Source organism: Psammomys obesus, unplaced genomic scaffold (genome assembly GCF_907164565.1).
Source record: "Psammomys obesus unplaced genomic scaffold, mPsaObe1.curated_primary_1811, whole genome shotgun sequence".
Taxonomy (NCBI): domain Eukaryota; kingdom Metazoa; phylum Chordata; class Mammalia; order Rodentia; family Muridae; genus Psammomys; species Psammomys obesus.
This window is the reverse complement of record NW_026596040.1, coordinates 1,661,247-1,688,257: the sequence shown is the minus strand read 5'-3', so window position 1 is coordinate 1,688,257 and position 27,011 is coordinate 1,661,247. Positions and strand designations below refer to the sequence as shown.

The window sequence follows — 27,011 nt, the reverse complement described above, 5'->3', positions numbered from 1 at the left end:
ATTGAATTCCATCCTTTAACACTTAGGAGCTATGTGACATTGAATCAAGGTCTGTAAGCTTTAATTCCTCATAATGAAAAATCAAGTAAGGTAGTGTGCTGTACAGTTTTGTGTCACTTGACACATGCTAAGATAATTTAAGAGGAGGAAACCTCAGTTAAGAAAATGTCTCCCCAAGATGAAAAACTCAAGTGACAACACATGCTGGAGAGGCTGTGGAGAAAGGGGAACCCTCCTCCACTGCTGGTGGGAATGTAAACTGGTACAACCACTTTGGAAATCTATCTGGCACTTTCTCAGACAATTAGGAATAGTGCTTCCTCAAGACCCAGCTATACCACTGCTAGGTATATACCCAAAATTTGCTCAAGTATACAAAAGGGATACTTGCTCAACCGCGTTTATAGCATCTTTATTTGTAATAGCCAGAACCTGGAAACAACCCAGATGTCCATCAATGGAGGAATGGATACAGAAATTGTGGTATTTTTACACAATGGAATACTAATCAGCAATCAAAAAGGAGGAAATCATTAAATTTGTAGGAAAATGGTGGGATCTAGAAAAGATCATTCTGAGTGAAGTATCCCAGAAGGAGAAAGACAAACATGGAATATACTTGCTTATATAGACCTATAAGATATGATAAACATAATGAAATCTATACACCTAAAAAAGATAATCAAGAGAGTGGACACAGGGTAAGATGATCAATCCTCATTTAGAAAGATAGATGGGATGTGCATTGAACGTATGACAGGAGTCTACTGAAGGCATCTGAAAGACTCTACCTAGCAGTGTTTTCAAAGCAGATACTAGGACTCATAACCAAACCTTCGTCAGAGTACAGGGAATCATATGAAAGAAGGGCAATTAGTATGATGGGGAAAGGATAGGAGCTCCACAAGGACCAAATATATCTGGGCACAGGGACTTTTCTGAGACTGACATTCAACCAAGGACCATGTATGGATATAACCTAGAACCTCTGCTCGGATGTAGCCCGTGGTAGCTCAGTTACCAATTGGTTTCCCATAGTAAGGGGAACAAAGACTATTTTTAACAGGAACTCAATTGCTTGCTCTTTGACCTCCCCACCCCCCCAAGGAAGGAGTAGTCCTGTCAGGCTACAGAGGAGGACTTTGCAACCAGTCCTGAAGATATCTGATAAAACAGGGTCAGATGAATGGGGAGGAGGTCCACCCCTATCAGTGGACTTGGAAAGGGGCAGGGAGGAGATGAGGGAGGAAGGGTGGAATTAGGAGGGAATGAGGGAACGGGATACAGCTGGGAAAAAAAAATTGAAAAAAAAATGCCTCCATATAATTGGACTAAACACAAGTCTATAGGGCATTTTCTTAATTACTGATGGATGGGGGAGGGCCCAGCCCATTGTGAGTGGTGCCATCCCTGGGCTGGTGATTCTGGGGTCTATAAGAAGGCAGGCTTCGCAAGCCAGTGAATAGTATTCCATCATAGCCTCTGCATCAGCTCCTGCCTCCAGGTTCATGCCCGGTTTGAGTTCCTGTCGTCACTGCTTTTGATAATGAACTGTTTATGTGGAACGGTGAGTGAAAGCCTTTCCTCCCCAAGTTGCTTCTGGTCATGGTGTTTCATCACAGCAATAATAACCCTAACTAAGACAACCAGTGACATAGCTCATTAGTTGAACACTATCCTAGCATGTAGGAGCCCCAGCAATTCCCATGAAGTACAATAAAATAAATTATCTATTTCATTCAACACTTCCAGCAAAACTGGGCAGAAGAACCAATGAACCTTAAGCAAAACACATAACTATTTTTATTACTATGTAACAATGATAATTATTGAGTATTTAAGCATACTTTTAAATATGACAGATTGAAGCATTAGGTATCTTTCTATCGAAGTAAACTAAAGTATATTTAGGCTACTAAAAAGAAAGAACAGAAAAAGTTCACATTTTTGCTCAACTGAAAATATTTGTAAAGGAAATTTAAAACTTAAAATGAAAAATTAAAACTTAAACTTAAAGTTCTACTTTAAGAACTATTAAGAACATACAAAAAAAAGGAGAGAGAAAAACATTAAATGGGAATTCTTGTAAAAAATAAATTATTCAAAAATAAAAAGCACCTACAATTTACAATTCAAACATGCAAGACAAATGGGGTAGATTCTTTCAATGAGTAATCCAGCTATTTAGGTTTGTGGTATGAAAGTATACGGGGAAAATATGGTATATATGCACAACATTTAGTCCTTTTCAAAGGCAAACATCAAGGATAATCCTATTAGTATGAGTTTTATTGTAGGGTCAAGTACCACCCCACCCCCTTACAGGCTTGGATGTTTGGGGATCATATTCACAAGATATCTGATCTCAGTTCTTGAGCCTCAAAGGTGGGAAAGCTGGCAAGCAGGGAAAGTAGAGTCATGCATAGGTCTAAAGTAGAGTCATAGTCCAAGGTCTCACGTTGACTAAGAGCCTGGTTGACTTGATCCTCCTTGGAAAGGAAGGGATCTCTCTTCTCAACGTAAAAAGTTTGTGTTTGATTTTTTTTTTTTTCTTCACCAAGTGCCTCAAGGGCTCTTCATAAACACTCCTCTGGCAGAGGAGGTCTACTCTGGTACAGGTTTTCCTTCACCAGGTGCCAAGCCTCTACTCCTTTGCCAAGATGGCGGCCCCAGATCCCTTGGAGGTAGTGACAGTGGAGCATCCCTGCACAAGGATCCTGCTTTCTGCCACTTCCTCCCCTTATGTAGCAGACGACAGCACTGGGCAACGTTCACGCTGTCCAACGCTTTCCAACCACGGAGGGACGACTCGGTTTTGACGCCACAGGGCACCTTTGCCAAGATGGTGGCCGCGCGGCGTCACCGCTCTTTACCAAGATGGCGGCGAGAGGCTTCCGGCACGCGCTTCCCCCAATAGGGGCTCTCCGGAGAGGTCAGGCCGAGGCGGCCGCCCTGGGAGCCGGAGCGCGGCGCGAGCGAGAGGGCGGCTGCCGCCGCGCGCCCCGGGGAGGGGAGGAGTCGGAGTCGGAGTCGGAGTCACCGCAGCCTCCGCTGCTGTCACAAATGCCAAGCGCTGGCATCCGTGGGGGCGCAGAAGTTACTTCCCAGCCCGCTGAGGCAACACCGCAACCCCCTCCCCCGGGGCCCCCCAACTCCTAGCGCGTGTGGCGGGGTGCTGGCGCGCCGGGCCCCTCTCCCTGTCCTCGGGGGGCCGGCCACGTGTTTCCCGTGGACAGCTAAACGCTGACGTCCGAAAGCTGCGTGTTTTGTTGGCTCGTGGAGGGGCACTGGGGTCCCTGGAACCCAGGAGGCAGAGCGACGCACCTAGCCCCGGGCAGCAAATGTCAAGTTTGGGGGGGGGGGGAAGCTCTGCGGACAGCTTGGAGGCCGGCCCCGAAGGGGGTGGGAGGGGAGGTCAGGAGTTTGGGGTGACAGGAGGGCGGACTTCTGCAGCAACTTACTATTCCGTGTGCCGCTCGCTCCTAGGCCTGCACAGCCCCCCCTCCCGTCTACCCCCCAACTCCACCCAAGGCTCCCTTAATCACAATTTTTTTTAAGTGCAAAGAAATCCAGCTCGCTAGAGGTTTTGCATTAGGCTCGCAACTTCCTCCGAGAGTGAGCGCGCTGGCAGGCGGGGAGGGAGTGGTGGGGGTTGAACTTGGCAGGCGGCGCCTCCCGCTGCCTCCGCCGCCGCCGCCGCCTCCTCGCGGAGTCGGGGAAGAGGGTGGGGGACGGTCGGGGCGCGGGGGAGGGTGGGTTCTGCTCTGCAACTTCTCCCGGTGCAAGCGGGGCGAGCTAGCGCGCGCGCGGCGGCGGCGGCGGCGGCTGCAGACGGGGCCGCCCAGACGATGCGGGGGTGGAGGGAGCTGCCGGCACGCGAGTCCCCCCCCACGTCGGGCTCTCAGTACGTAGGCACCGACCCTCTCCTCGGCCCACCCCCACCTCCCCGGAGGGCGGCCGGGGCCCCGGGCGCCGCGGCCCCTCCGCTAGCGGGACACGCTCGGCGCAACTCGGCAGCCGGCCGGCGCGGACCACCCGTGCGGCTCGGCGGGCCGGCTGTCACCCCCGGGGGGCTCTGGCGGCGGACGCCCGGGGCGGCCGCGGAGCCGGGCGGGGGCGGGAAGGAGCCGGGGAGAAGAGAAACTGAAGCAAACTCGCGCGCCCGGGTCGGCGCCCGCCGCCGCCCTCTCCCCTCTCTCCTCGGGTGGGAGAGGAAGGCGAGGCGGCGCGCGTCCCGGCGGAGGCGGCGGCCGTGGGCGCGGGGCTCGCGGGCGCCGTCGGGGCCGGGCCGCCGGCGGGTGGGGAGGTCCCCGCGCCGCCGGGCCGGGGGTGGGGGGAGGACCGCGAGTCCCTTGCAGTTGCCGACTGTGGCCAACAGGTTGCACCGTTCCCCGCGACCGCCGCGAGGCGGCCCCTCGGGCGGGGAGCGGCCGGGGGTGGAGTGGGAGCGCGTGTGTGCGAGTGTGAGCGCGCCGTGGCGCCGCCTCCGCCCGCCCCTCGCTCGGTCCCGCTCGCTCGCTCGCTCGCTCGCCCGCCCGCCGCGGCCGGGCGGCCCGTTCGCGTGTCCGCGTCCCCCGCCTCCCCCCCCCCGCCCCTCCGCCTCCTCCATCTTGCGAGCTGGAGTCAGCGCCCGGAGCCCCGAGTCGCCGCCCGCCCGTCGGGGACGGATTCTAAGTGGGTGGAACGAGACTCCGCGGGCCGGCGGCGCGGCGCCGGGACGAGGGACGCGCGCGGGAGCCGAGAGCGGCGCGGGGCCCCGGCGCGTGAGCCGGGAGCGGGCGGCTCCGAGTGCCGGGGGCTCCCCCCTCCCCCGTGGAAAAGAGGGGGCGACTGTTGACTTCCTTCTCCGTGACACGCGCGCCTCCCGCGTCCGCACGCCGACTTGTTTATCTGCCTCGCGGTGGGAGCCGCGGGCGGGCGCGCGGGCGCAGAGGTGAGCGGGGGTGGGGAGGACCGGCCGGGCGGGCGGGCGCCCGCGGGGAGAACGGGCGGCCCGGGGGGCTCGGCGGCCGGGCGGCCGGACTTGGCAAACTTTTGCGAGCCAGGGGTTGGGGGGGTGGAGGCTGGCGAGGGCAGGGTGACGGTGACGAAAGGGCCCCGGCGGTGACAGCGCCGGCGCTTCCTCTCCCCGCACCGCCGGCCCGGCCGCTGCCCCGCGCCGGAGCCTCGCGCGCCCCGCCGGGAGCTGGCGTCCCCCCACCCCCGCCCCGGGCTCTGGCTTTGGCCGGGAGCCCTCGGGTCCCCGCCGTCCTCGCGGGCCGGGCGGACAGCTGCTCCTCCCGGGCCGAGGGGAGGCGGAGCGGCGGCTGCGAGCGCCGGCTCGGGGCGCGCGGTGCGGGCTGCGGGCGCGCGGGGCGGACGGGGGCTCGCCGTGGCCGCCCAGACTTCGCCCGCCCGGCCGGCCTTATCTGCTAGAAGTGGGCGTGCCGCGGAGGACTCAACAGGTCTGGACGCGTTTCTCCCTTCACCTAGCACCTTTCTCCCTCCATCTCCCCCCGCCCCGCCGCTGACGACGTGGGCTCTAGCTTTGGGGCAGGATTTCGCGCCCGACCTTTCGGAGGGGTCCCCCTTTTAGAAAGAGACCCTCCGTCGCCGCAGGTTTTTCTTTTTTAAATTTTTATTTTTTATGAATCATGTTTTGGAACTGCCCCTTTGACGTTTGATGTTGAAGGCTTGATTATTGCAGCTTTACCACTTCAGACCCTTGGCGCTGTTCATGAGGGCCGATTTACAGTTTAATTAGGGGGGGATAAATGTCGCTTAAGGGAGTGTCTCGTTTATGAAGTATTGTGATGGTTTCAGGCTTGGAGGCAGCTGCCATTCCGGCCCATGTGATAGCTCATCTTTAGAGATCCGAATTTGATGCATAGGACCTGGGTTCTGAGAGAGAAACCGTGAGAGAGAAATTCTAGGGCAGGTCCCACCCCTCTGTCCACCTTCCTCGAGTTTCAGTGAAGATGGGCATACTTCGTGTTTCTGTACAGGAAAAGTTTACCGTTTTGTGGGAAGGGATCCAAAATACGCTTATCACAGTCTTTGCCACTCTCTTAAAACATTGTGATCATTAATAATATACTAGCAACCTGGAGGAATACAGTAAAGATTTAAAGCTGCAGAGAAAAATTATTCTGAGCATTTTATTGAATGGGTTTTACTTGACCACAGTCCAGTTTTTCTTTCTTTTTCAGTGTTTACATATTTGGAAAAGAAAAAAAAATATTAGATTTGGAGATAAAATGTTTTGTATTGGGTGTATTAAACAATTTTCAAAAAGAAGTATAACTCGGTAACTCAGTGTTAGGAGTTTTGATAGACTCAGATCTATTAAACTATTTAAATAAGTTAAAATTGTAGTGAAGAAGCCAGTATAAATTCTACTCTACTCTTAAAAATACGCATTTTAGGCTATATACAATATATAGCATTTCTTTTACCTTGAAATTGAAGGGAGGTGCCACTAGGCACATCTCGTTGAAAATGTTTAAAAATAAGAGCATTTCACTGGCCTGTTACAAGATAAGCAGATCAGCACTGCTTACTTTTTTCAATAAAATGTGCATAATTCTTCAGTAGGTTGTACCTTGAGAAGGCTAGCTGTGGGGGGGATTGGCACAGGTGAAATTGTGAACCATAAGGTGTAAACAATTACACTGTAGCATTTATCAGCTGTTTTATGTATTGGCTTCCAGAAAGGCAATCACCCCTTGATTGAAAGGGGATTGGTAAGGATCATGGCCATCCCCCCTTTTTGAAGTGAAATACTTTGACTTCAATTTAAACCTTTAATCACAAAAAGTAAATTACAGTTCCTATGGTTACCAAAGTTGCCTTTAGTGAGTGGCAGGATGAGGAGCCAATTCGAATCAATTCAGTATAGCTTTGTCGGGCTGTACATATGAGCTGCCTTGTGTTTTTTAAATGTGGAGCACTGGATGGGAACAGGAGATACAGCTTCCTTTTAGAGGAGAGAATATTCTTCTGATAATGGAGACTTTGATTTGGGAGTTATCTAAGGGGTTCGTTTAATAGGCTGTCTCTACTAATCGGATCAGAGATAATGTGCTTTTATAGCTTATTATGTCCTCTTTTTTTGTAGTTAATATTTACCAATGGACTCCAAAGAATCCTTAGCTCCCTCTGGTAGAGAAGAAGTCCCCAGCAGTTTGCTTGGCCGGGAGAGGGGAAACGTGATGGACTTTTATAAACCCCTAAGGGGAGGAGCTACAGCGAAGGTTTCTGCATCTTTGCCCTCACTGGCTGCCACTTCTCAGAGAGATTCCCAGCAACAGAGGCTTCTTCTTGATTTTTCAAAAGGCTCTACAAGCAATGCGCAGCAGCAGCAGCAGCAGCAGCAGCAGCAGCAGCAGCAGCAGCCGCAGCCGGATTTGTCCAAAGCAGTTTCACTGTCCATGGGACTGTATATGGGAGAGACAGAGACAAAAGTGATGGGAAATGACTTGGGATTCCCACAGCAGGGCCAAACCAGCATTTCCTCTGGGGAAACAGACTTTCGGCTTCTGGAAGAAAGTATTGCAAACCTCAATAGGTCGACCAGCGTTCCAGAGAACCCCAAGAGTTCAACATCTGCCACTGGGTGTGCTACCCCCACAGAGAAGGAGTTTCCTAAAACTCCCTCTGATGCGTCCTTGGAACAGCAAAATCTGAGAAGCCAGGCTGGCGCCAACGGAGGCAGTGTGAAATTGTATACCACAGACCAAAGCACCTTTGACATCTTGCAGGATTTGGAGTTTTCTGCTGGGTCCCCAGGTAAAGACACAAACCAGAGTCCTTGGAGATCAGACCTGTTGATAGATGAAAACTTGCTTTCTCCTTTGACAGGAGATGATGATCCATTCCTTTCGGAAGGGGATGCAAATGAGGACTGTAAGCCTCTTATTTTACAGGACACTAAACCTAAAATTAAGGATACTGGAGATACAGTCTTACCAAGCCCCAGCAGTGTGACACTGCCTCAAGTGAAAACAGAAAAAGATGATTTCATTGAACTTTGCACCCCCGGGGTAATTAAGCAAGAGAAACTGGGCCCAGCTTACTGTCAGGCAGGCTTTTCTGGGACAAATATAATTGGTAATAAAATGTCTGCCATTTCTGTCCATGGCGTGAGCACCTCTGGAGGACAGGTGTATCACTACGACATGAATACGGCGTCCCTTGCTCAGCAGCAGGATCAGAAGCCTGTTTTTAATGTCATTCCGCCAATTCCCGTTGGTTCCGAAAACTGGAATAGGTGCCAAGGATCTGGAGAAGACAACCTGACTTCCTTGGGGGCCGTGAACTTCCCTGGCAGATCCGTTTTTTCCAATGGATATTCAAGGTAAGTTAGCACGTCCAGTGTGTGTCTTCTAGAGATTTGGATGCTTTTGTAAATAACTGAGTAGAAGTGGTCTTTTGAGAGTAGCTGTGTTAGAAGGTCTGAAGGACCCATCTGTGCAGAACCCACTTTGGATGTTTGGTTAAATAATTTTCTCATTGGTGAAGATTTATTTGGAAACTTCAAATCGGAATCCTAAGTGTCCTAAGTAAAACTAACACAAAATCAGTAAAATACGCCTACTCATCTAATACAGTCATTGTGTATGTGAATTAGCTATTTTAGAATGTGTTATTACTAGAGCATGCTTATTGCCGTGGCATGGCTCTCCGTGTACTGTGAGAAGCACCACATTTCAGGTAAAGGGCTAAGAACTGGAAGCAGCAATGCTGAGCCGTGGTGTTCAGGCTGAACCTCCTGGGTTTTGAAACTGTAGAGCAGTGCAGCGTGCAGTGTCCTAACCTAGCATTAGAGCAGCCTGAAGCAGAGGGCTGGTGTCCACTTCTCGGCCTCTGTAAGGAAGGGATGCTGCATGGTGCTCTCAGTTGCTCCCACAGATACTCCAGTAGGCAACTCATGATTAGTGCTGAGGCTTCAGTTAACAGGCACCATGTATGTCTCTCTTCCTTTTTCTCGGTCAGTTACAAAGAACACTGACATTTCTGTCTGCCCTCACCAAGTCCTCTTAGAGTGGAATCACGGAAACAACTTGTAAGTTAGGATAACTGTGCTGGGAGGCTTAGAGTCTCTGCCCTGTATCCCCGTCTTCAAGTCATGTCAGTGCTGTCATCTGCATTTTAGGTTTGAAAGGAAAGGGAATGTGGACTGTTGGGATTCAAGGATGATTAATCACTAGATGTTGTTTTGTTTTTTAGTTAAACAGAGTCCCTTCCTTGCATGTAGTCCCATCAACTTTTTCCTGTTAGTGATGTTCATTGCTCCTATTATTGAGAATATTTTACATAAAACTCATAAAAATGCTATTAATGCAGTCTGTCACTGAACTATATCCTTACAATGCTTTAAAATTCCTTTTCTCAGAAGGTTATCCTGACATTGATCTACAAAAAGGTATCTCTCTCCCTAACATGTAGGAAGCTTTTATTGGAAAAAAAAATAGATTTAAACTATGATCTGTTTTTCTAAACAGCTTAATGATATCTTATCAAGAGGAGGGAAAATCACCTTTGCTCTTGTGTATCCTAAGAGATGGGTAGTTAATATTTGTATTGACTGTTAGTAATGACTACTGTTCTATTACTCAACAATTATTCTCTCTTATTGTGGGGAAAACTACTACATCATTTTAACTTTTCTTTCTAAATTAGGATTTTAAGATACTTCCCATAAGGAAATCTAAATAGTTTCTCTATTGCATAAACTATGTTTTTCCAACTGGTAAGAGACATGCTGTCTTTTATATTTTCCAATCTTAAATTTTTGACAGATTTCATGTGGTTGAGTTTTATAAAAGAGTAACTATAATTGATTTGATTATCAAGAGGGAGCTATTAAGTTGATTTATAAATGTGATTACACGAGAAATAATACGTTTAAGGAAATTCCTTGCCCTGAAAGCCATCATAAAACTTTTCACATTTTATTACAAGAAAAAAAAAAAAATAGTCAAACCGAAACTTAACTTGCATGCACTATGAGTTGTCATTAAGACTTATAAAATCTTGGATATGAACAGTACGTCTTACCCTAAAATCATTAAATAAATTTACTGCTTTAACTTTTATACTTAGTGACATAAAATGTTCATGTTTTGTTAAGCCTCTGCCCTTAAAAAGGTAGGCAAGGCTACCATGATGGGGCACTTCAGATGTTCTTTCAGTGTCCAGAAAGTGATTAATTTTATGTTGACATAGGATTTTAATTTTAATCACTAGTATCTCTTCTTAAGGCAGAATACCTTAACCGGATCATGCTCTGTGTTTGCAAGTTTTACTCTTCGCACTAGGAACTGAGATTACCCAGAACAAAGCTTCACCCAAATAAATTGAGACAATGTTTCCTTTCTGGCCATTATTGAATTCTTCTATTGTTTCCAAGCAGCAGAGCTGGCAGAACTAAAATTGGTTGCTCTCTCTATATGATGCATGGTGGTTGCCAAACATTGGCTATGATCAGTGACCCTGAGTCATGAGCCACCAAATCAACATGCTGAGGCCACAGCATGATTGAATACTCTCTGACTTTAGACAGAAAATAGTAACATCGTTTGGAATTTAAAAAAAAAAATACGTTTTAATTTGAATTCTTAAGTAACTAAAATGTTTTCTCCCCAGAATGTTAATAAAAACCACTTCACATTATACTTGGGGGAGAAGGCAGTTTCTACAGTGCGCCATGATATCAAGGTAGCACATTAACTTGTAAATTTGTGAATATCACGATGAAGAGCTGTGTTTTGTTTTTAAGGTTTAAGTTCATTAGTAGTAAAACAAAGTAAAGGTTATTGATGCTCAGATCCTTCCTTAATAAATGAGCTTCCAATTCTAACGGTACAATTCAGTGAGCTTAACATAAACATAATTGAAGCGAAGCAGGCTCACTTCTGTGTAATTTGATTTTTTTTTTTTACACCAGGTTTCACCTCTGCATTAATATTGTGCACTGTAGAAAAGAAGAAGAGAGAATTAAAGCGTTTTCAGTAGAATTAGAGCTTTTAGGGATAGCGTTGAAATTTTGTTTGCAAGTTGACATTTTCCTAAAAGGTAGGATTAGAGAAAAAGAATAATGTAAGATGGACTTGTAAATTTACTCTTTGTGGAGTATTGGTTTTTGGTGTTTGATTTTTAATGACTCTATTAACACTTAAGTAGATTTGAACATCTCGTTATTGGTCATATCTGTGTCAAGTTTTATACAAGTAATTGAAATTGAAGAAAATTATAGGACTATGGGCTGAGGGAAATACATTTTGCTCCTCTCCTTTTGCATGTTAGCTCCAGACTACATGTTTTCTGAGAGGAAGACAAAGCATAAAGGAAAGAGTAGGTTTATGTTGGCCGTGGTTAGCCTTTTCTTTTGATAGGAGCTCATTTAATGTCTTACCTTGTTCCTTGCCTTCCAAAGATTCAGACAGTGGGTGTAGCAGTGGCATTTTGAGCTTACTGTTTCTTGATGTTTATTTATATAAAATGATTTCCTGATGTGGTTTGCTTTTGAACATGTATTTATTTGTTCATATATTGTTACCTTTATGGTAGAATCGGTGCCTCTTTTTAAAGATCAGTATGATTGACTGTAAAGAAACCAGCTATTGTGTGCTCAGGTGTGTCAAGTTAGTATGGGATGACTAATAGAGAAATGTGTAATAAGCCTTTGGTCAGCTCTTCATGAAATTCTTGTAATGCTTCTTTGGTTAATCCCTGTATGTTTTTAATTGACAATTTAACTCATATTGGTAATGTTTTTGTCTTTTTCTACTACAGATACTTTGACTGTTTTCCATATATTATTGAATGCTTATGAATTGTATGATTTGCTCTTAAATATGCTTTACACAAATGAGGATAAAATGCAAGTTGCAGTCAATTACTAGGAGGAAGGTAACGAGCAGTGTAGAGGAGAGCTGGTAGTTAACGGTATCTTTTCCATGAGTGCCAGAGTGAAAGACTGAGCTAAATTCTTGGTGAGTTATGTAAGTCTCAATGCACTCTAGCCTGGTTTTGGGAAGCCCTTTTAGATTTTGGTTAGGTCTCCAGCATAATTCTTAAAATACAATTTTCTCTTTAATAGTTGTACATAATTTTGATGAGGTTTTGGGTCATACTGTATGTGTAAACAGGGATCATTGGTTCATGTTGAGTCGTATTTACTGTTCTGAGGCCATCTTGGCAATACTTTTGTCAAACGTAATTGTTTAATGTAGTATAAATAATTGCCAAATTAATAAGCATTTGTTGCTGTATTTCTGAGATGTACAGAATATACATTGGTGAATCCCAATGCATAAAGAATTTTCAAGGAATGTGTTGTTGGATTAAGCTATAACCAGAAAAAAAATACCAATTTTTGGTCCTTATAGAAGAGATCAGTTATTTCTTTCTGTAGCTTCAGTTAGCCAACTGTTCTCATTTTCTTCTCCCTTGGTTTTATATTTTCCAAGTTCTCCTAAAGGGAACTTATATTTTAAAACAAATCTCTAAAATGTTTTCTTCCTTCCTTTTAAATCATTCGATCATTTCTATATTTGAGTGTAACCTTAAATAATGTCTTTCTTCATTTTACATAATAATTTTTTTTTATACATTACAAGGTTAATTGCAGGCTTCAACCCCCACACAGTGGGGGAGGGGCAAAAAGAGAAGCACAGTGGCATGTAATAGAGGGAGAGACATAATTTTAGGGACAATTCCAAAAAATCATCTGGATCAACTGTTGCTTTTAAAACGTTGTAAATGGAGTGTCACTGTCAGGACTGCCATGATGCTTTCATGTGAGGTGCTAAGAGTGGCAGAGGAACTAATGTTTCTAGTTATGTTGTCTCATGTAATGCTTTCTTACCAAAATAAGGACAGAATTTACACTGTACTTTTATTTCTGCTAAGATTAATTTCATTTTTGTCCCATTGTAAGTGGTTATTAAAGAAAATCTAATATTTTGAACTTAAAAATAATCATGGTGCCCTTATGTTGCTACAACCATTTTCTATTTTATAGTGCGCCTTTATAAATAAGCTATCAACTGACTGTGGAGTGCAACTTTTATGTGTTGTTTTTCTGCTAGTACATTAGTAAATTAGGCAAATAACATAAGTTACTGGATTCTGTAAGTATTAGATAGACACTTAAACTATATTGCAATAGAGTTCTTAAAACCAATTGTGTTGAATGAAAGTTTGTCATCCTTTAACTTGCTCTATGGTCCAATTTAAATATTAATAGCCTATCTTGGTTGAGCTATATGCTTATTAAACATGTGTATTTAGAGTAACCCAGCTATTAACTTTAAATACTTCAGAATACTTTTTTTTATTTTAGCAACTACAGCAAGATTTATAGTGTCTGTAAGACAATGTGTTCAATAAGGTAACTCTCAAGATTTTTTCCATTCTCACATAGCTGCATAATATACACACATGTTATATATATGTATAAGGAGAGGGGAAAGGATATATTACATTATTAAAATTACATTACGTATGTGCTTACATATTTCTTTCCCTTGAAAATTTTTTGTTACTAATTTGAAAGTTTAATAAAGATGAGTATTTGAAACTTATAAACTTATAGCTTATTATATTTACTAAATATTAATTAGCCTTTATTCTAGTTATTTCATAAGTTTCCATAATAATATTTAGCCATGCCTATTATGAAAGCATATTTGATAGCCAAATTTTGAAAGCTGTTGTGAAATGATACCCAGTTTAGGGCATGATTTATTATTTCATGTTGGGGCAATACAATGACTTCCGACCTTATGATTGTCACATGAACACTGATGCTTTACTGGTTTGCTGTGGACACTGTTTTATGTTGTCATAATTGTATATTTTGTTTTATAATTGGGATTTCGGGCTTCCTTAATTTTAGTATGTAAAATTTGGTACTTGCCCATACACATATCTCTTCCAAACACTGAACATTTGATTTGGATGTTCAATAAGAGTAAGAGTAGACAAGCAAAAAAGACGTGCGTTCTAAAGTCCTTAAGTGAACCAGTCTGTGGCTCTGGATAACAGTGTGTTTTGAAATCAAAGATACTTTCTCTGTGTCAAATTGTTCTCAAAATACCACTGTGTCTGTAAAATTTCTCAATTCTCTTACCAATTTGATAGTTCATCGTATAATAAAGACTACTTCTTGACGTTTTCTTTGTATAGTATCAGGTATGAGACAAAAAAAACAAAACTTAGAATTGCACTTTTGTAAGAAAGGGGTTAAAAGGATATTTTTGATAGCATTAAAATGTGAATGTTGCTGTGGTTGGACCCAAGAAGTGGGCCCGTGTGTTCACAGAGCTTGTTTTATGTGTTAGGTATGAGACCATCATTCCTCTCCCCTCACTGTCAGATGAGAACTTGACATCATAGCCAGCACTCAAGGAAAGAGCACACGCTTCATTAGCTATGCAGCCAGCTGGAACCACCCTATTGGCAGTTATCAAAGCCTTGGCATCTGGACCTCTCCGAGGGTCTAAAAACACTAAGTAGGTGACATAGCCCTGACCAGGCAGGTGCCTCATGAAAGTCACCGAGCCTTTCCTTCCCGTGATTGGACACTAATTATGTGGAAGCACTCGGCTACATACACTGCGCTGCATTTCTTGCTGTGCGCTTCTCACACGTGCGTCTCATTTCATGGGTTGTTCTCGGACAGTCTTCATTCTGCTTGTTGTATTAAGTTCCTGAGTCTGTTGGGTCCATACAGGACAAAAGTAGCTGTGCCTGAACTCTACAAGTGGTAAATTGAAGACATTTAAAGAAAAAAGAGCAGGAAACTTTAATGCAGCTCTAAAGGAATTAGTATTTGATGTGTTAGAAAGCCCTCAACAAAGGCTGTGATGGTGCACACCTTTAATCCCAGCACTTGGGAGGCAGAGGCAGGTGGATCTCTGTGAGTTCAAGGCCAGCCTGGTCTACAGAGTGAGTCTAGGACAGCCAGTGTTACATAGAGAAACCCTGTCTCAAGGGGGGAAAAAAGAATTCCATCAACAGCCTTTAAGAGTAATTGTCCGAGAGTGAATCTTAAAACAGTATATACAGGAGAAACACGACTAAGCCTCTGCTCTGCGTGTCTATGTATGTAGTCACCTACTGTTTCCTGTAAGCTCCTTTTGGAGTACCAAGTACAGTACTCCAGCTCAACAGGATATGTAGATGCCACGGTATTGATGGTTCAGCCTGTAAAAGGGCATTGTGCAAGCCTAGTGACCTGAGTTCAAGCACAGAGCCCACACAAAGGTCGAGAATGAAATTCTGTCCTATAAAGTTGTCCTCTGACCTTCATAGGTGTGCTGTGGCAACCTCCCTGCAACATGAACATATACATACACAATAAAAATAACAATAATTAAAAAACTTAAAAGAACTTTTAGATGTGAGTTTACTTTGAAAATTAAAAAAAAAACTTTATTAAAACACAAAGTGGCAGTTATAAAGCTCTGGCAATTCTGTTCAGCTTAAACCAGGATAACTCTCACTTGCTAATAGTTAAGGTATCTCACTCTCTGGTGTGGGTATTGCCTGTTAAAAAGCACCAGGAGCTTTTTTAGTGCCTACTATGTGTAGTTCCCGAAAGGGTCATGAATCCACTGTATTGAAAACCCAGATAATTGTCTTAATATTGAGAGTACCTCCATCAGTAACCCTTTTCTGTGGATTTTATTACACGTTAGGTATGCCGTCTAAAGTTAGTAGCTATACTGATAACTTGAACCACATTGGTGACTTAAACATGAGGCTATCTCCTTTCCATTTTTATTGTCTGATACTCTTAGGTAATCATGAATGCGAAGATGGTTTGTTATTAAGAAGCTTTCAGTTTTTAAGAATCAGAAATATTAACAGTTTTCTAGGTGCATAAACTTGGGAGAATTATGAAACTTGCTTAAAGACATGTACTAAATTGTTTTTCTTTGATGGTTAAAAAAAAAGCCGCAGTAGGACTGAAGAGATGGCTCAGAGGTTAAGAGTACTGGCTATTCTTCCAAAGGACACTGGTTTCAATTCCCAGCACCCACATGGCAGCTCATGCCTACCTGTAAGTCCAGTTCCAGGGAATCTGCCACCCCACACAGACATATATGTAGGTGGAATACCAGTACACATAAAATAAAAATAAGCTGGGGGGGGAAGCTGAAATAAGGGCTGGAAAGGAGGCTCAGCAGTTAAGAGCACTTGCCACTCTTCCAGAGGACCTGGCTTCTGTTTCCAGTGCCTGTTTCAGCAGCTGTCACCTGCTTCTAAGTCCAGCCTCAGTGGAATCTGATACCTCTGATATCTTCAGGCACCTTCACGGGTGTGCACCTACCCATATACACACATAATCAAAAATAATCTTTAAAAAGTTTCACTAAAAATTACTATATAAACACACACGTGCACACATCTACACACATACATACATTCATGTGTATATATGTGTATGCATGTTCATGTCTGTTGTCAAGTATGGAAAAATAATTAAGTGGCAGTTTAAATTGGTAGATGCATTGTTGCAAAATCTGAGTTTGTAAATAGAAATATTGAAAAAGTTTAATTAGAACATTGCATGAAACATCTCATCTGAATTCCGCTGGATTTATGAAGGACAAAATATGAGAGTAGAACATATTTTTAAAATATTTTTCCTAAAATACAAGCTCCAGAATGCATGTTTCATTTGTAAGCCCCTGTCTTGAGGGGCTGTATTGTACTGTTCTCTGACGCCACCTTGAGACACCTTGTAAACCATTAGGGAAACCGAACTCTTTAAGCTGTAACATACATCCGTTTTCTTAACCAGAAAATGGATTTATTCTTTTGTTTGACCGCTTGTTTATATATAAGTGAATTACTTTCAGAAATTTAATATGTCTCAGGTTATAGTATTTGTTTCTGTTGAGGGTTATTTAAGAGTTCCGCTAGGGTGTTTCCTTCCCCTTCTCTGCCTTGCTTCCCTTTCCGTTTTTCCTCTATAAAATAGGCTTCCATTATATATCACAGACTGCCCCCATACTTGCCTTTTATAAATTCCTTTACAAAGGAATTTATGTAAACAGCTTACTTTTTTTTTTTTTAGTATAGTGCAGAAAAAGTAATTACTTCTAAGCCTGACTTTTTCTCTTATGTTTACTTTCTGTTCAAGAAAGAAGGGCCTATCTTTGGCTTGGGCTTGAAAGGAATTTGGTGATTGCAGATACGGAGTAAATATAGTATGAATTCCTACAGTAATTTTCAAAGTACTTGAGATCCTTATTCCAGCTCCTCCATGTCCTGGAGAATTAACCATTTGACAGTCACTATAATCAACAGTTCAAGTTATTTATACTAATAAAATAGTCTGAGTTACAGGGTCAATGTGAAATTCAAATCTTTTTTAATTTTATTCCTCAAATCTAAAATAGAAACTTTGCTTTTACTGACAGTTATTTAGGAACCTAACAGTTTTCATCTTAGGTCCTACTTTTATTTTTCTGTTTATTGTTGACAAGATGATGAGATGTGTAGATTTTGGCCTTTGAAGCCATGGCCATTCAGTATGATGATGTCTTTTGTATAACCATTGGGTTAGGACTGAAATTCTATTAAGAGAACTTCTTTAATGAAAATAATCTGAAATATTCTTAAATTTTTAATATTCTTGAATACTTAATTATTCTTCCCCAAAACATGACATCAGTTTTCAGTGGCCAAAAAAAGGGGACAAAGAGCCATCATCGTGATGTGACAGTATTGAAGTCTCTGGGCACTAGAGTTTAATATGATCTAAGGAAAAGCATAGTAATTCCTAGTCTTTACTTCGTGAGGACAGATGACAATTTAATCAAAAGTGTCATTAAACAGAGAGAGCCATGGTGCTCTGATAATACCACAATCATATTCAGAAGAGAAAACAAGGAAGCCAGAAGGAAAAATTAGAAAGCCATGAAAAGAGAAAATGAAAATTTTAAATTTCTGTCTAGTGACTGGCTAAGTTTGATTTCTGTATGTCTCACCTTTTGCATGGACACTGGGACATCCCTGATTACATCCAGTCCTTGTAAGGACAAGGGGCATTTCACTATAGCACCTTAACATGTAAAATATTCAATTTAGATTAGTTAGTTGCTTGAACAAGATCCACAGTGAGGAGGATAGCATGAATTTGCCTTAACTGTATTTTACCCCTTTTAGGGAACATTGGACCTCTTAAGAATCACTGACCACAGGACAACAACAGCATCCATACTGAGTAGTTCCTGTTGGTGAAGCACAGATCTCATAGTTGCAGAAATGAGGGTGTGGTTGGCTCACTGTGTCTGCCCTCCTCTGGGTTGTGTTCTATGGATGCTTCATTTAAAGTCTTTAGGGAACAGACTTGGTAAAATGTATCCATTTCATTGTCTTTTCAATGGGGACCTTGGACCATTTCACTTAGTGCTTATTCTGCCAGGAACAGAAGAGAAAGTCCAAGGAGTACTAGCCTGGGAGGTGGTAAACTGACCGAGAGTAATTACTTGTGGGCAGACAAACCTCAGTAACCTGTGCCTGTATTTAGAGACAGTGGCTAGATGGTGATTTGTGTGCTTAGTGAGTAAAGGTGTCAGCCTTCATCAGTATGCCCAGTGCATACATCACGAAGGAGTATTCTATCAGTGTTGGAGAATCATGGAATCCCATAACCCAGCTGTGTAACCATTTCCACGAGGAAACTGAGACCTGGTAAGTCAGTATCCTATTGTAGTTCAGACTTCCTTGGCTTGAATCTGGTAAAAATCTGTGTGAACTTGATCAGATTTACAGCCTATAAACCTCAGTTTCCTCACTTTTGAAATGGGCAGGAGGAGATGCTGCTGGTGAACCATGCGATACAGTCTGGTACTTACACAGCACTCAGAAAACATTAGCAGGTGTCCTTAGTGCTCCTCCAGACAGAGAGCTCACTGCCTAAATGCTGCACCAGGCCACTGCTCATGAGTGAGTCTTAGTGACAGGTCATCAGATGGCTTCATTCTGATCTTAACTTTCCAAGTAGGCATCATACTCAAGTAACGGAGGAGACTTTAATGTCAGATGTCTGCTTTGACTTCAGTTTGAAGGGGAACTAAAATAAAGTGTGTGTGGTAGGTGCTGAAAGAGGTACTTGTTGCCTGGCTCTCCTGGTTTACCTTCCATCCTCCCACTCAGCCACACAAGTTACAGAGAATCACTCACAGCTACTTGACCCTCTTAGGAACTCAAGGGAAGGTAAATCAGCCTGAAGAAGAGCAAGCCTCTTCTAGCTTCACAGATTCTTAAAATATTTGAAATAAGTCCACGGCTGTTGTCTGATCTCTACATCTTCAGTTTCTTCTAAAGGGGCTATGTCTTTTAAAATCTTATGACACAGCCCCATTAAAGGACTGTTTAAATATTTTCTATGCTTTCATATAAATTAAATCTCACAATTAGAAAAGACTTAACTTTCCTGGGGAGGTAGTGGTTGAGAGCTGGCTGCTCTGGCAGTGGACTTCAGATCATCTAGTAGCTCACATTTAAAAAGTGTTTATTCTCCTGAAGTAGGTTCTCAAACGTAACAGTTCATGTTACTGCCTAAACTTATTACATACATTGAAACATTTGTGATATTCTGTGTTTTTCAGCCTTATTCTGTTAAGTCAAAGATTTATTAACCGTTTCCTTCAGTGTCAAGTTTTTCCACATTGGAGACTTTCAGAAGCAGCCCTTTGTCTACTCAGTTGCTCAAAGTAGATTTATCTGATAACTTGTATACGCTAATATTTGCTCAGGAAGGAAAGCAGCTGAGAACCTAGTGGCTTTCACATAACATTAATTACTCTTTATGGCTCTCCAGCTTAGCTGCTCAGCCCCAATCTAGTCAGGCTCATCTGTCTGAAGAACAAGACAGTTACTTCATGTATGTACTATAAATTTACTTTTACAATGTAAAAGTACAATTACTGTCTTCAACAAGGGATCAGAAAGTGCAACTAGAATTATTATTTGCCTCCAATGTTCACATAAAGATTTATTATTATTATTACTATTATTATTGAAACAGTGTTTCTCTGTGTAGTCCTAGATGTCCTGGAGCGCACTCTGTAGACCAGGCTGGCCTTGAACTAGCAGAGATCCACTTGCCTCTGCCTCCCAAATGCTGAGACTAAAGGTGTGTGTCACCACTGTCTGGCTGCCTTTCAACATAAAACAGTATGGAGTTCTTTTCAGTGCACTACAGAGCGTTGTCATATTAGGTGAGAACTAAACATTTAAATCTCTTCCTCCTTCAACAAGGATGAAAAAAGAAAGTGAAACCCATACAGCATAAAACTCAGTTAATTTAACGCATATTTCAGGATCTGGACTCAAAAAGTAAGTGAACTTTTCCAGCCTGGATCAGGATAGGTACCAGGTAGATACTCTCTGACTCTCCTCTGATGTTACTTCTGTGAACACAGGCATGCCAGCTGACTTTTCTGCACTTTAGTCACTGTGTTTAATTACTGTATTCTAAGGGGAGAAAGTTTGGGTGTCTTTTTAATTAATGACAAACAAAGTCAGTGAAGTAAGGAGTACAGTATAAAAGCTCTTACTTGACTTTTTTTTTTTTGAGAGTTAAACGATTTTGAATGATTTCAGTCTTTGCTTTTTAGAATAAATTTCCTGACTTAGTTCCTTAAAAGGATCATAAGTCAAGGGAAAAACAAGCTATCCCCAGTATTTGGGAACTAAGGATATTTTCTCCAAACAAGCAATACCAATTTTATTCGGTGCATGGGTTTTTGTTTTGTTTTGTTCTGTTTGTTTTTATTTTCCCTTTTTTATTTTATTTATTTATTTATTTTTTTAAATCCTACAGGGGACTGCTGAGGAGGAAAGAGTCTTAGTTTGGGAAGGACTGTTAGTTGGGGAAAAAAATCTGAGGGACAACTAGAGGTCAGAACTCAGAAAAGGAGGGTTGGAAAAATAAAGTAGCAAGAGTGTTCCTCCTTCTATTGGAGCTTATCCATGAAGGCTACAGAGGCCCTTCTGCCTCTTCAGTGCAGTGCTAGGTGCAGAAGAGCAGAAAAGAGAAATGTTATGTTTCTCAATCGCAAAGAGCTTATGTCTGTCTATGGGTCTTGATTGCAAATTATTAAATACTTAAAAAAAAGCAAATATAGTAGGCTTGGTGTCAGATAATGAGAAACTATTGTAATAATAGGGACAATGCAATTTCTGATGGTTCTTCCTTATGCAAATTAGCATTTCAGTTTCTCCTGGATCAGCCCTCCCCCTAGACAGAATTGTTCCATAGATGTGTGGCTAAACCAGCTTGCACAATCTGCCTTGATAGATAAGTCGTAACTCCCATGAACAGGCCTTGGTACCTCCTTTTGGTAGGAGGGTGCTGCCTTCGTAAACTTGCTGAGTTTCAGTGGCCAGTTTTCAGATGTTTAGGTTTTTTCTGGAGGCAGGGTCTTACTGTAACTCTGGCTATCTCAGAACTCATGTGTAGACCAGACCAGGATGGGCCTCGAACTCGGAGAAATCCTGAGTGCTGGGACTAAAGGCATGAATCAGCTCAGTGGCCAGATTTGTTTGTTTGTTTGTTTGTTTGTTTGTTTGTTTTTGTTTTAACAAGTGAAAGGTAGAAGCTGAGTACTAAGGGATTTAATGAATGGCATGAGTTTAAGAAAGCATGTCATCATAATGAGGGAAATTTAGGCAGTAGTGAAATGCTAGAAATAATTGGGGCAAAAGAGCTTCCTGAGATCAGAGCACTTTCTTCCCATGTCTATCTTCTCTTTGCAGCAGCAGCTGGCTTGTTTGTCTCTCTCTCTCTCTACCATTCATCTCCAGTCATCTGTGGCTCCTTTTCTACACCCTGATGTCCATAAGTCACAGGCAGTGGAGTCACTTCGAGCTAATGTGAACTGGCAGCCCCACACTCTTCCTGATGTACCTGGAGAAAAATGGTTTTTTAAATGATCTCTCCTGCTTCCTCATTCCCATTTAAGTGCTGCGAAGATGCAGAGGTAGAGCCTAGGAATATGAGTATTTTTAAAAACTCCTCAGAAAATTCAGATGACCAGTTACATTTGGAACCGTAACTCTAAAGGACAAGGAAGGTGCCCATAAATTCTAGTGCCTAGGATCTGATTCCAAGATTTGCAATCTTCATAGCAAGGAGGAGAAACCTACAGTTGCAAAACAATCCACATTTCTAGTTACATTAGCCTAGAGGGTCTGATGGAGTCTTGCCCTTGAGGGAGGCCCACCTTTGTCTTGATAATCTGCCAGGAGCCTGAGTCAGCAGGGCCATATAGAGGTGAGTACAGATGGAGGACTGCAGTAGGTGTAGTGGAAAGATCCCTGTACAAGAAGGGAGGGTGCTTTATTGCTGTTTTCACATGATGATTTCAAAGCTATGACTTTATCTGTGCAGTTAGCCCACTAGAATGTATGGTAGTCATTTCACGTCAAAAGAAATCTTTTTTTTTTTCCCTCAAAAGTTGACCAGGCATACATTAAAGTAATTTGATTAATTCTTACAGTGCTATTTCAGTTTTTCTAAGTACATCAGTGATTGCTTGTTATATACTGACCTCAAACTCAAGATCTTCCTGCCTCATTTCCCAAATTCTGGGCTGTATCTTTATGTGTACATGGTTTTTATTTTTTTATTTTTTGGAGGGTGTATACACACAAGGTTCCTTTTACTATTTCATATCTTTGTATAGTTTTAAATTTACAAAAGCTTTGAAATTGACTTGAGTATCATCAAAAGCATTAATAATAAAATCATCCTATTAGTCATTAAATTAAACTATGTCAACTGATTAATTTGTTATATGCAGAGTTTCCAAAACCTTCAACTTTAAGCTGTGTGAGATAATTTGGAAGCACCTTAGGGCTAACATCTGTGGCTTGTAATACTTTATCCTAAGTTATGAGATAGCTTAGTAGAAAACAGAATATTTAAGGCCCAGGATGCTTAGGAAAAGCAGTAGAAGATGGTATAAAATACGGTGTGAAAATTCAAGTCCGAGGTATAAAATATGACTATTTCTGTCTTGTTGACTTACTCTCATTTAATCACTTAGTCTCACTTACTTCTAAGTTTCTCTTGTTTCCTTGAGGTTGAGGTAAATAATGATTGAAAAAAGCTTTAAAAAACAAAAAAAATATTGATTAGTTACCATCCTGAAAAGGAAGTGTTATATACTTCATGTTTTAATACTGTGCCAAAATGAAATGACTGTGCAGGTTGAAGACAGAATAAAGAAGAACTTTCTTTAAAACATGTTCTGTTTTACCATAGATACTAGTTTTAAAATTTTTATCACAATGACACATATGGGGGAAAGTACCTACACATTCTACGTATTGTTTAAAGCATAACAAGCAACACCTGTTGGCACATACTATAACTTTTTTCATTAGCTATGTTTAGGTGGTTTAACTTTATATGGAACCATTTAAATACAGCCTATGTTTGTTGTTGCTTGATTGGGTGTTTGTTTTCAGACAGGGTCTGGCAGTGAATTCCATGCTGGCACAAAACTCATAGTGATCCCCCTGCCTCAGCCTCACGAGTGATAAGCTTACAGGCATGCACTGTTCCTCTCAGTCACAGCCTGGTGGTTTTGTTTTTCTTTTAAACGTTATGCTCCTAAGATCCATTCATGTAAACAAACATATTTATACATCTTTTTTAATGAATATAGTATCAACTTGTTCTCAGTGGATGCTTAGATTGTTCCCAGGGTTTTTGTTTGGTTTGGTTTTTTTGGTACGTAATTTTGGAAAATGATGCTATGAAAATGTCTCCTGATAAATGTCTGTTGAGTCCCCCCACCCCCACCCCAGGGATTTTACCTAGAAATGGAATACCTAGACCATTAGGTAAGCACACCAGTAGCTTATACTAACTACTGCAAAGTGCTCTCAAGAGTTGAGTGTGCCTCCCAACTGTGGTACCGGTATTTACCACTAGTCTTTTCCCTCATGGAAGTATCAGAGGTATATATAAAATACTCACATTTCCTTTTCTATGCTGCAATTTAAATAGTACTTAAAAAGTTTACAAATCAAGTTGTGCTATTCCCTCCCCCCTTCCCCCCATTCTATTTTAGTGAAGAAACAGATTAGGCTTTAGGATAAACTTGTGTTGCAGTGTGCCTACTTGGGATAAATGTTGCTGTAAAGTAAGAAAGAGAGAGAGAGGGAAGGAGGGAGGGAGGAAGGGAGGGAGGGAGGAAGGGAGGGAGATGGATCCTGGAACTCTTCTGTGTTGCTGAATAAAATCTAGTATGCCAGCAACTGTACTTGGAACAGAGTGAGAACAAGCAGCTTTGCAGTGGTTGTACAAGAACACTTGTGTACGTCAGTTTTAGTTTACCCAATTTTTATATCTAAAATTTATGAGAAAGGTTAAGAGTTCATGTCAGATAAGCACACCAGTGACAAGATATGGGAAAACATAGGGAACCCTGCAAAGGACTTTAAAATTTAAAATGTAGCCCTAAATGAAAAGAAAGATGCAGAAATGGGGAAAAAGATGGAGTCAGCAGGTCGGGTAAGGCAAATAGTGTTTACTTTGGCTGCAATGGCAAAGATAAATGCTAAGGTTTCAGTTGCAAGGAATTCTTACCATCTGTAGAACACTCAAATTTATGATACCTCTCAGTGATAGCTGTAAAAGGTTTCATTTACACTAGATCATAGGCAGAGGTGAGAAGTAAAGCCTGTCTCTGCTTCCCTACCAGCTTTTCAGGGCAACTGTTTTAATTGTCCTCATATGAAGAAAACACAGAGGACACTTTCTTTTGTCTTTTCTGGCTTATTTTGATTAACTTCTGTTCTCCAATTCCATCAGTTTTTCTGCAAATGACATAACTGAATTTTTCTTATACCTGAATAGTGTTCCATTATGGAGCTACAGCACATGTAGATATACGATGCTTTTTTTTATCCATTCATCTGTTGATGGATACCCAGGCTGATCCCACAGCTCTGCAGTTCTGGATAGCACAACACTACACTGAAGTATTCAAGCATTGAGTGGTATGGCTTGATCATTAGTCACTCTACATTAGGGAAACATGCATACTGTTTTACTAATTTGCATTCTCACCACTAGTATATAAGAGTGCCCTTTCCTCCACATGTTTTTGAGTAGCAGCCATTCTGACTGGGGTGAGATGGAATGTCAGTGTGGTACTGCTCAGTAAATACATTGAACTTTTTTTTTTTTTTTTTTTTTGGTAATGTTGGGGCCATCTGTACTGTGGAGAGGTGACTGTTGAAATGATTTGCAGGTTATTGACTAGATATTATTTTGTTCTTTTGATATTAAGTTTTTCTGAGATCTTCATATAGTCTGAATATTAATCCTTTGTCACACAAAAAGTTGGCCAGGATATTTCTCTTATGCTGTGCTCACTCTCTTCACTTAGTTGATTGTTTTCCTCAGCTGTGCATAGGCTTTTGAAGTTTTATAATCAAACTTTTTACTTCTTTGGTTTCCAGTGCTGTTGGAGTCCTATTCAGGAATTGCCTCATGTTGAAGTGCTTTCCCCATATGTGTCCTTGGTTTATTCGTCATTCTCTGCAAGACTCCTTGACCCCAGATTGTTTGGCTCTGTTGGTCTCCTTGTGGTGCTCCTGTCTCCTCCAGGTCTTACTAACTCCCCCTTCTTCCATAAGATTCCCTGCACTCTGCCCAAAGTTTAGCTATGAGTCTCAGCATCTGCTTCGATACCCTGGTGGGTAGAGTCTTTCAGGGGCCCCCTGTGGGAGGCTCCTGCCCTATTCTCTGTCTTCTCCTACTTCTGATGTCTATCCTATATGCCCTTCTGAATGAGGATTAAGCCTTTTCCCTAGATTCCTAGTAGTTTGTAGTAGCTTCTAGTAGTTTCAATGTTTGGAGTCTTCCATTGAGGTCTTTAATCTATTTTGAGTTGATTTTTTTTTAATTCAGAGTGAGCAATAAAGTCTAGTTGTAATAGTATACCTGTGGCTATCCAGTTTCCCTAGAAACACTTGTTAGAGTATCTATTCTCCAAAGCATGTTTTTAGCACTTTGCTAAGAATCTGTTGGCTGGAGCAATTTGGGTTTATTTCTGTTCCTATTCCATTGGGCTGTGTGGTTTTGTTTGGTTGGTTGGTTGGTTTTAGGGTTTTTTTGTTGTTGTTGTTGTTTCTGTTTTTGGTACCAGTACTGTACTGTTCTTGTTTCTATAGCCTGGATAACTTATTTTGAAGTCAACTATGTGATGTCTATATCATTACATTTATTGATTAATGATAATATTGCTGTGGCAGACCTGTATGGTAATACACATCTGCAGTCCCAACACTTACAAGGACAGAGCTAGAAGCTCATTAAAACTTTGAGGCCAGCTTGATTATAAAGGTTTTTTACCTCCTTAGTTTACTCCTAATTTCATTCATTTTTATTTTTTTCTCCTCTTCTTTCTTTCCCCTTCCTTTTTTCCTCCTGTCAGCTATCCCTCATTCTGCTAGCTATTTCAAATTTCTTCCTCAGCAAATTCATTACTGGTATATAGGAGAGTACTGTTCTGTTTTTTCTGACTTTGCTGAATATGTGTATCGGTTGCAAGAGTCTCAGAGTCTCTCAGCGTCTCCTAGGTACATAAGCGTGTCATCTATAACCAGGGCAGTTTAGCCTCCATCCTTTCCATGTAGATCCACTTTCTTTTTCTGGCCTAAAGGGTCTGGCTAAAATTCCAAGTACTATAGCGAATGAAAGTCTGAGAGTGGACACTCATGTCTTGTTCCTAATTTTAGAGGAAAAGTTTTCTCTATTTCCCCATTCTGCAAAATGTTGGCTATGAGTATGTCATACATAGACTTTATTATTTCTGACCTGTGACTTTCCTATCCCATATTTTAGGTTTTTACTATAGAATGTTGATTTTATCAAAGGTCTTTCCCATTTCTGTTAATGATCATATACATTTCATTCTTGATTATATTTATGTTCTGGTGTGTGTGTGTGTGTGTGTGTGTGTGTGTGTGTGTGTGTGTGTGTG

General features: G+C 42.1%; 1 protein-coding gene across 4 annotated transcripts in view; it reads left to right on the top strand.

The window, feature by feature from the left end:
• The first annotated feature begins 3,791 nt into the window (after positions 1-3,791).
• Positions 3,792-27,011, top strand: part of Nr3c1 (nuclear receptor subfamily 3 group C member 1) — an 89,766-nt gene continuing 66,546 nt past the window's right edge. For 2 of the 4 annotated variants that reach the window (XM_055622895.1, XM_055622890.1), the window contains exons 1-2: positions 4,627-4,933; positions 7,097-8,335. In XM_055622895.1, coding sequence (XP_055478870.1) covers positions 7,110-8,335 — 1,226 coding nt within the window. In that variant the 5' untranslated portion in view covers positions 4,627-4,933; positions 7,097-7,109. Of the gene's footprint in view, positions 3,905-4,626; positions 4,934-5,348; positions 5,445-7,096; positions 8,336-27,011 lie in introns of those variants that run through there. The other 2 variants (XM_055622891.1, XM_055622892.1) reach the window with 2 other exon arrangements.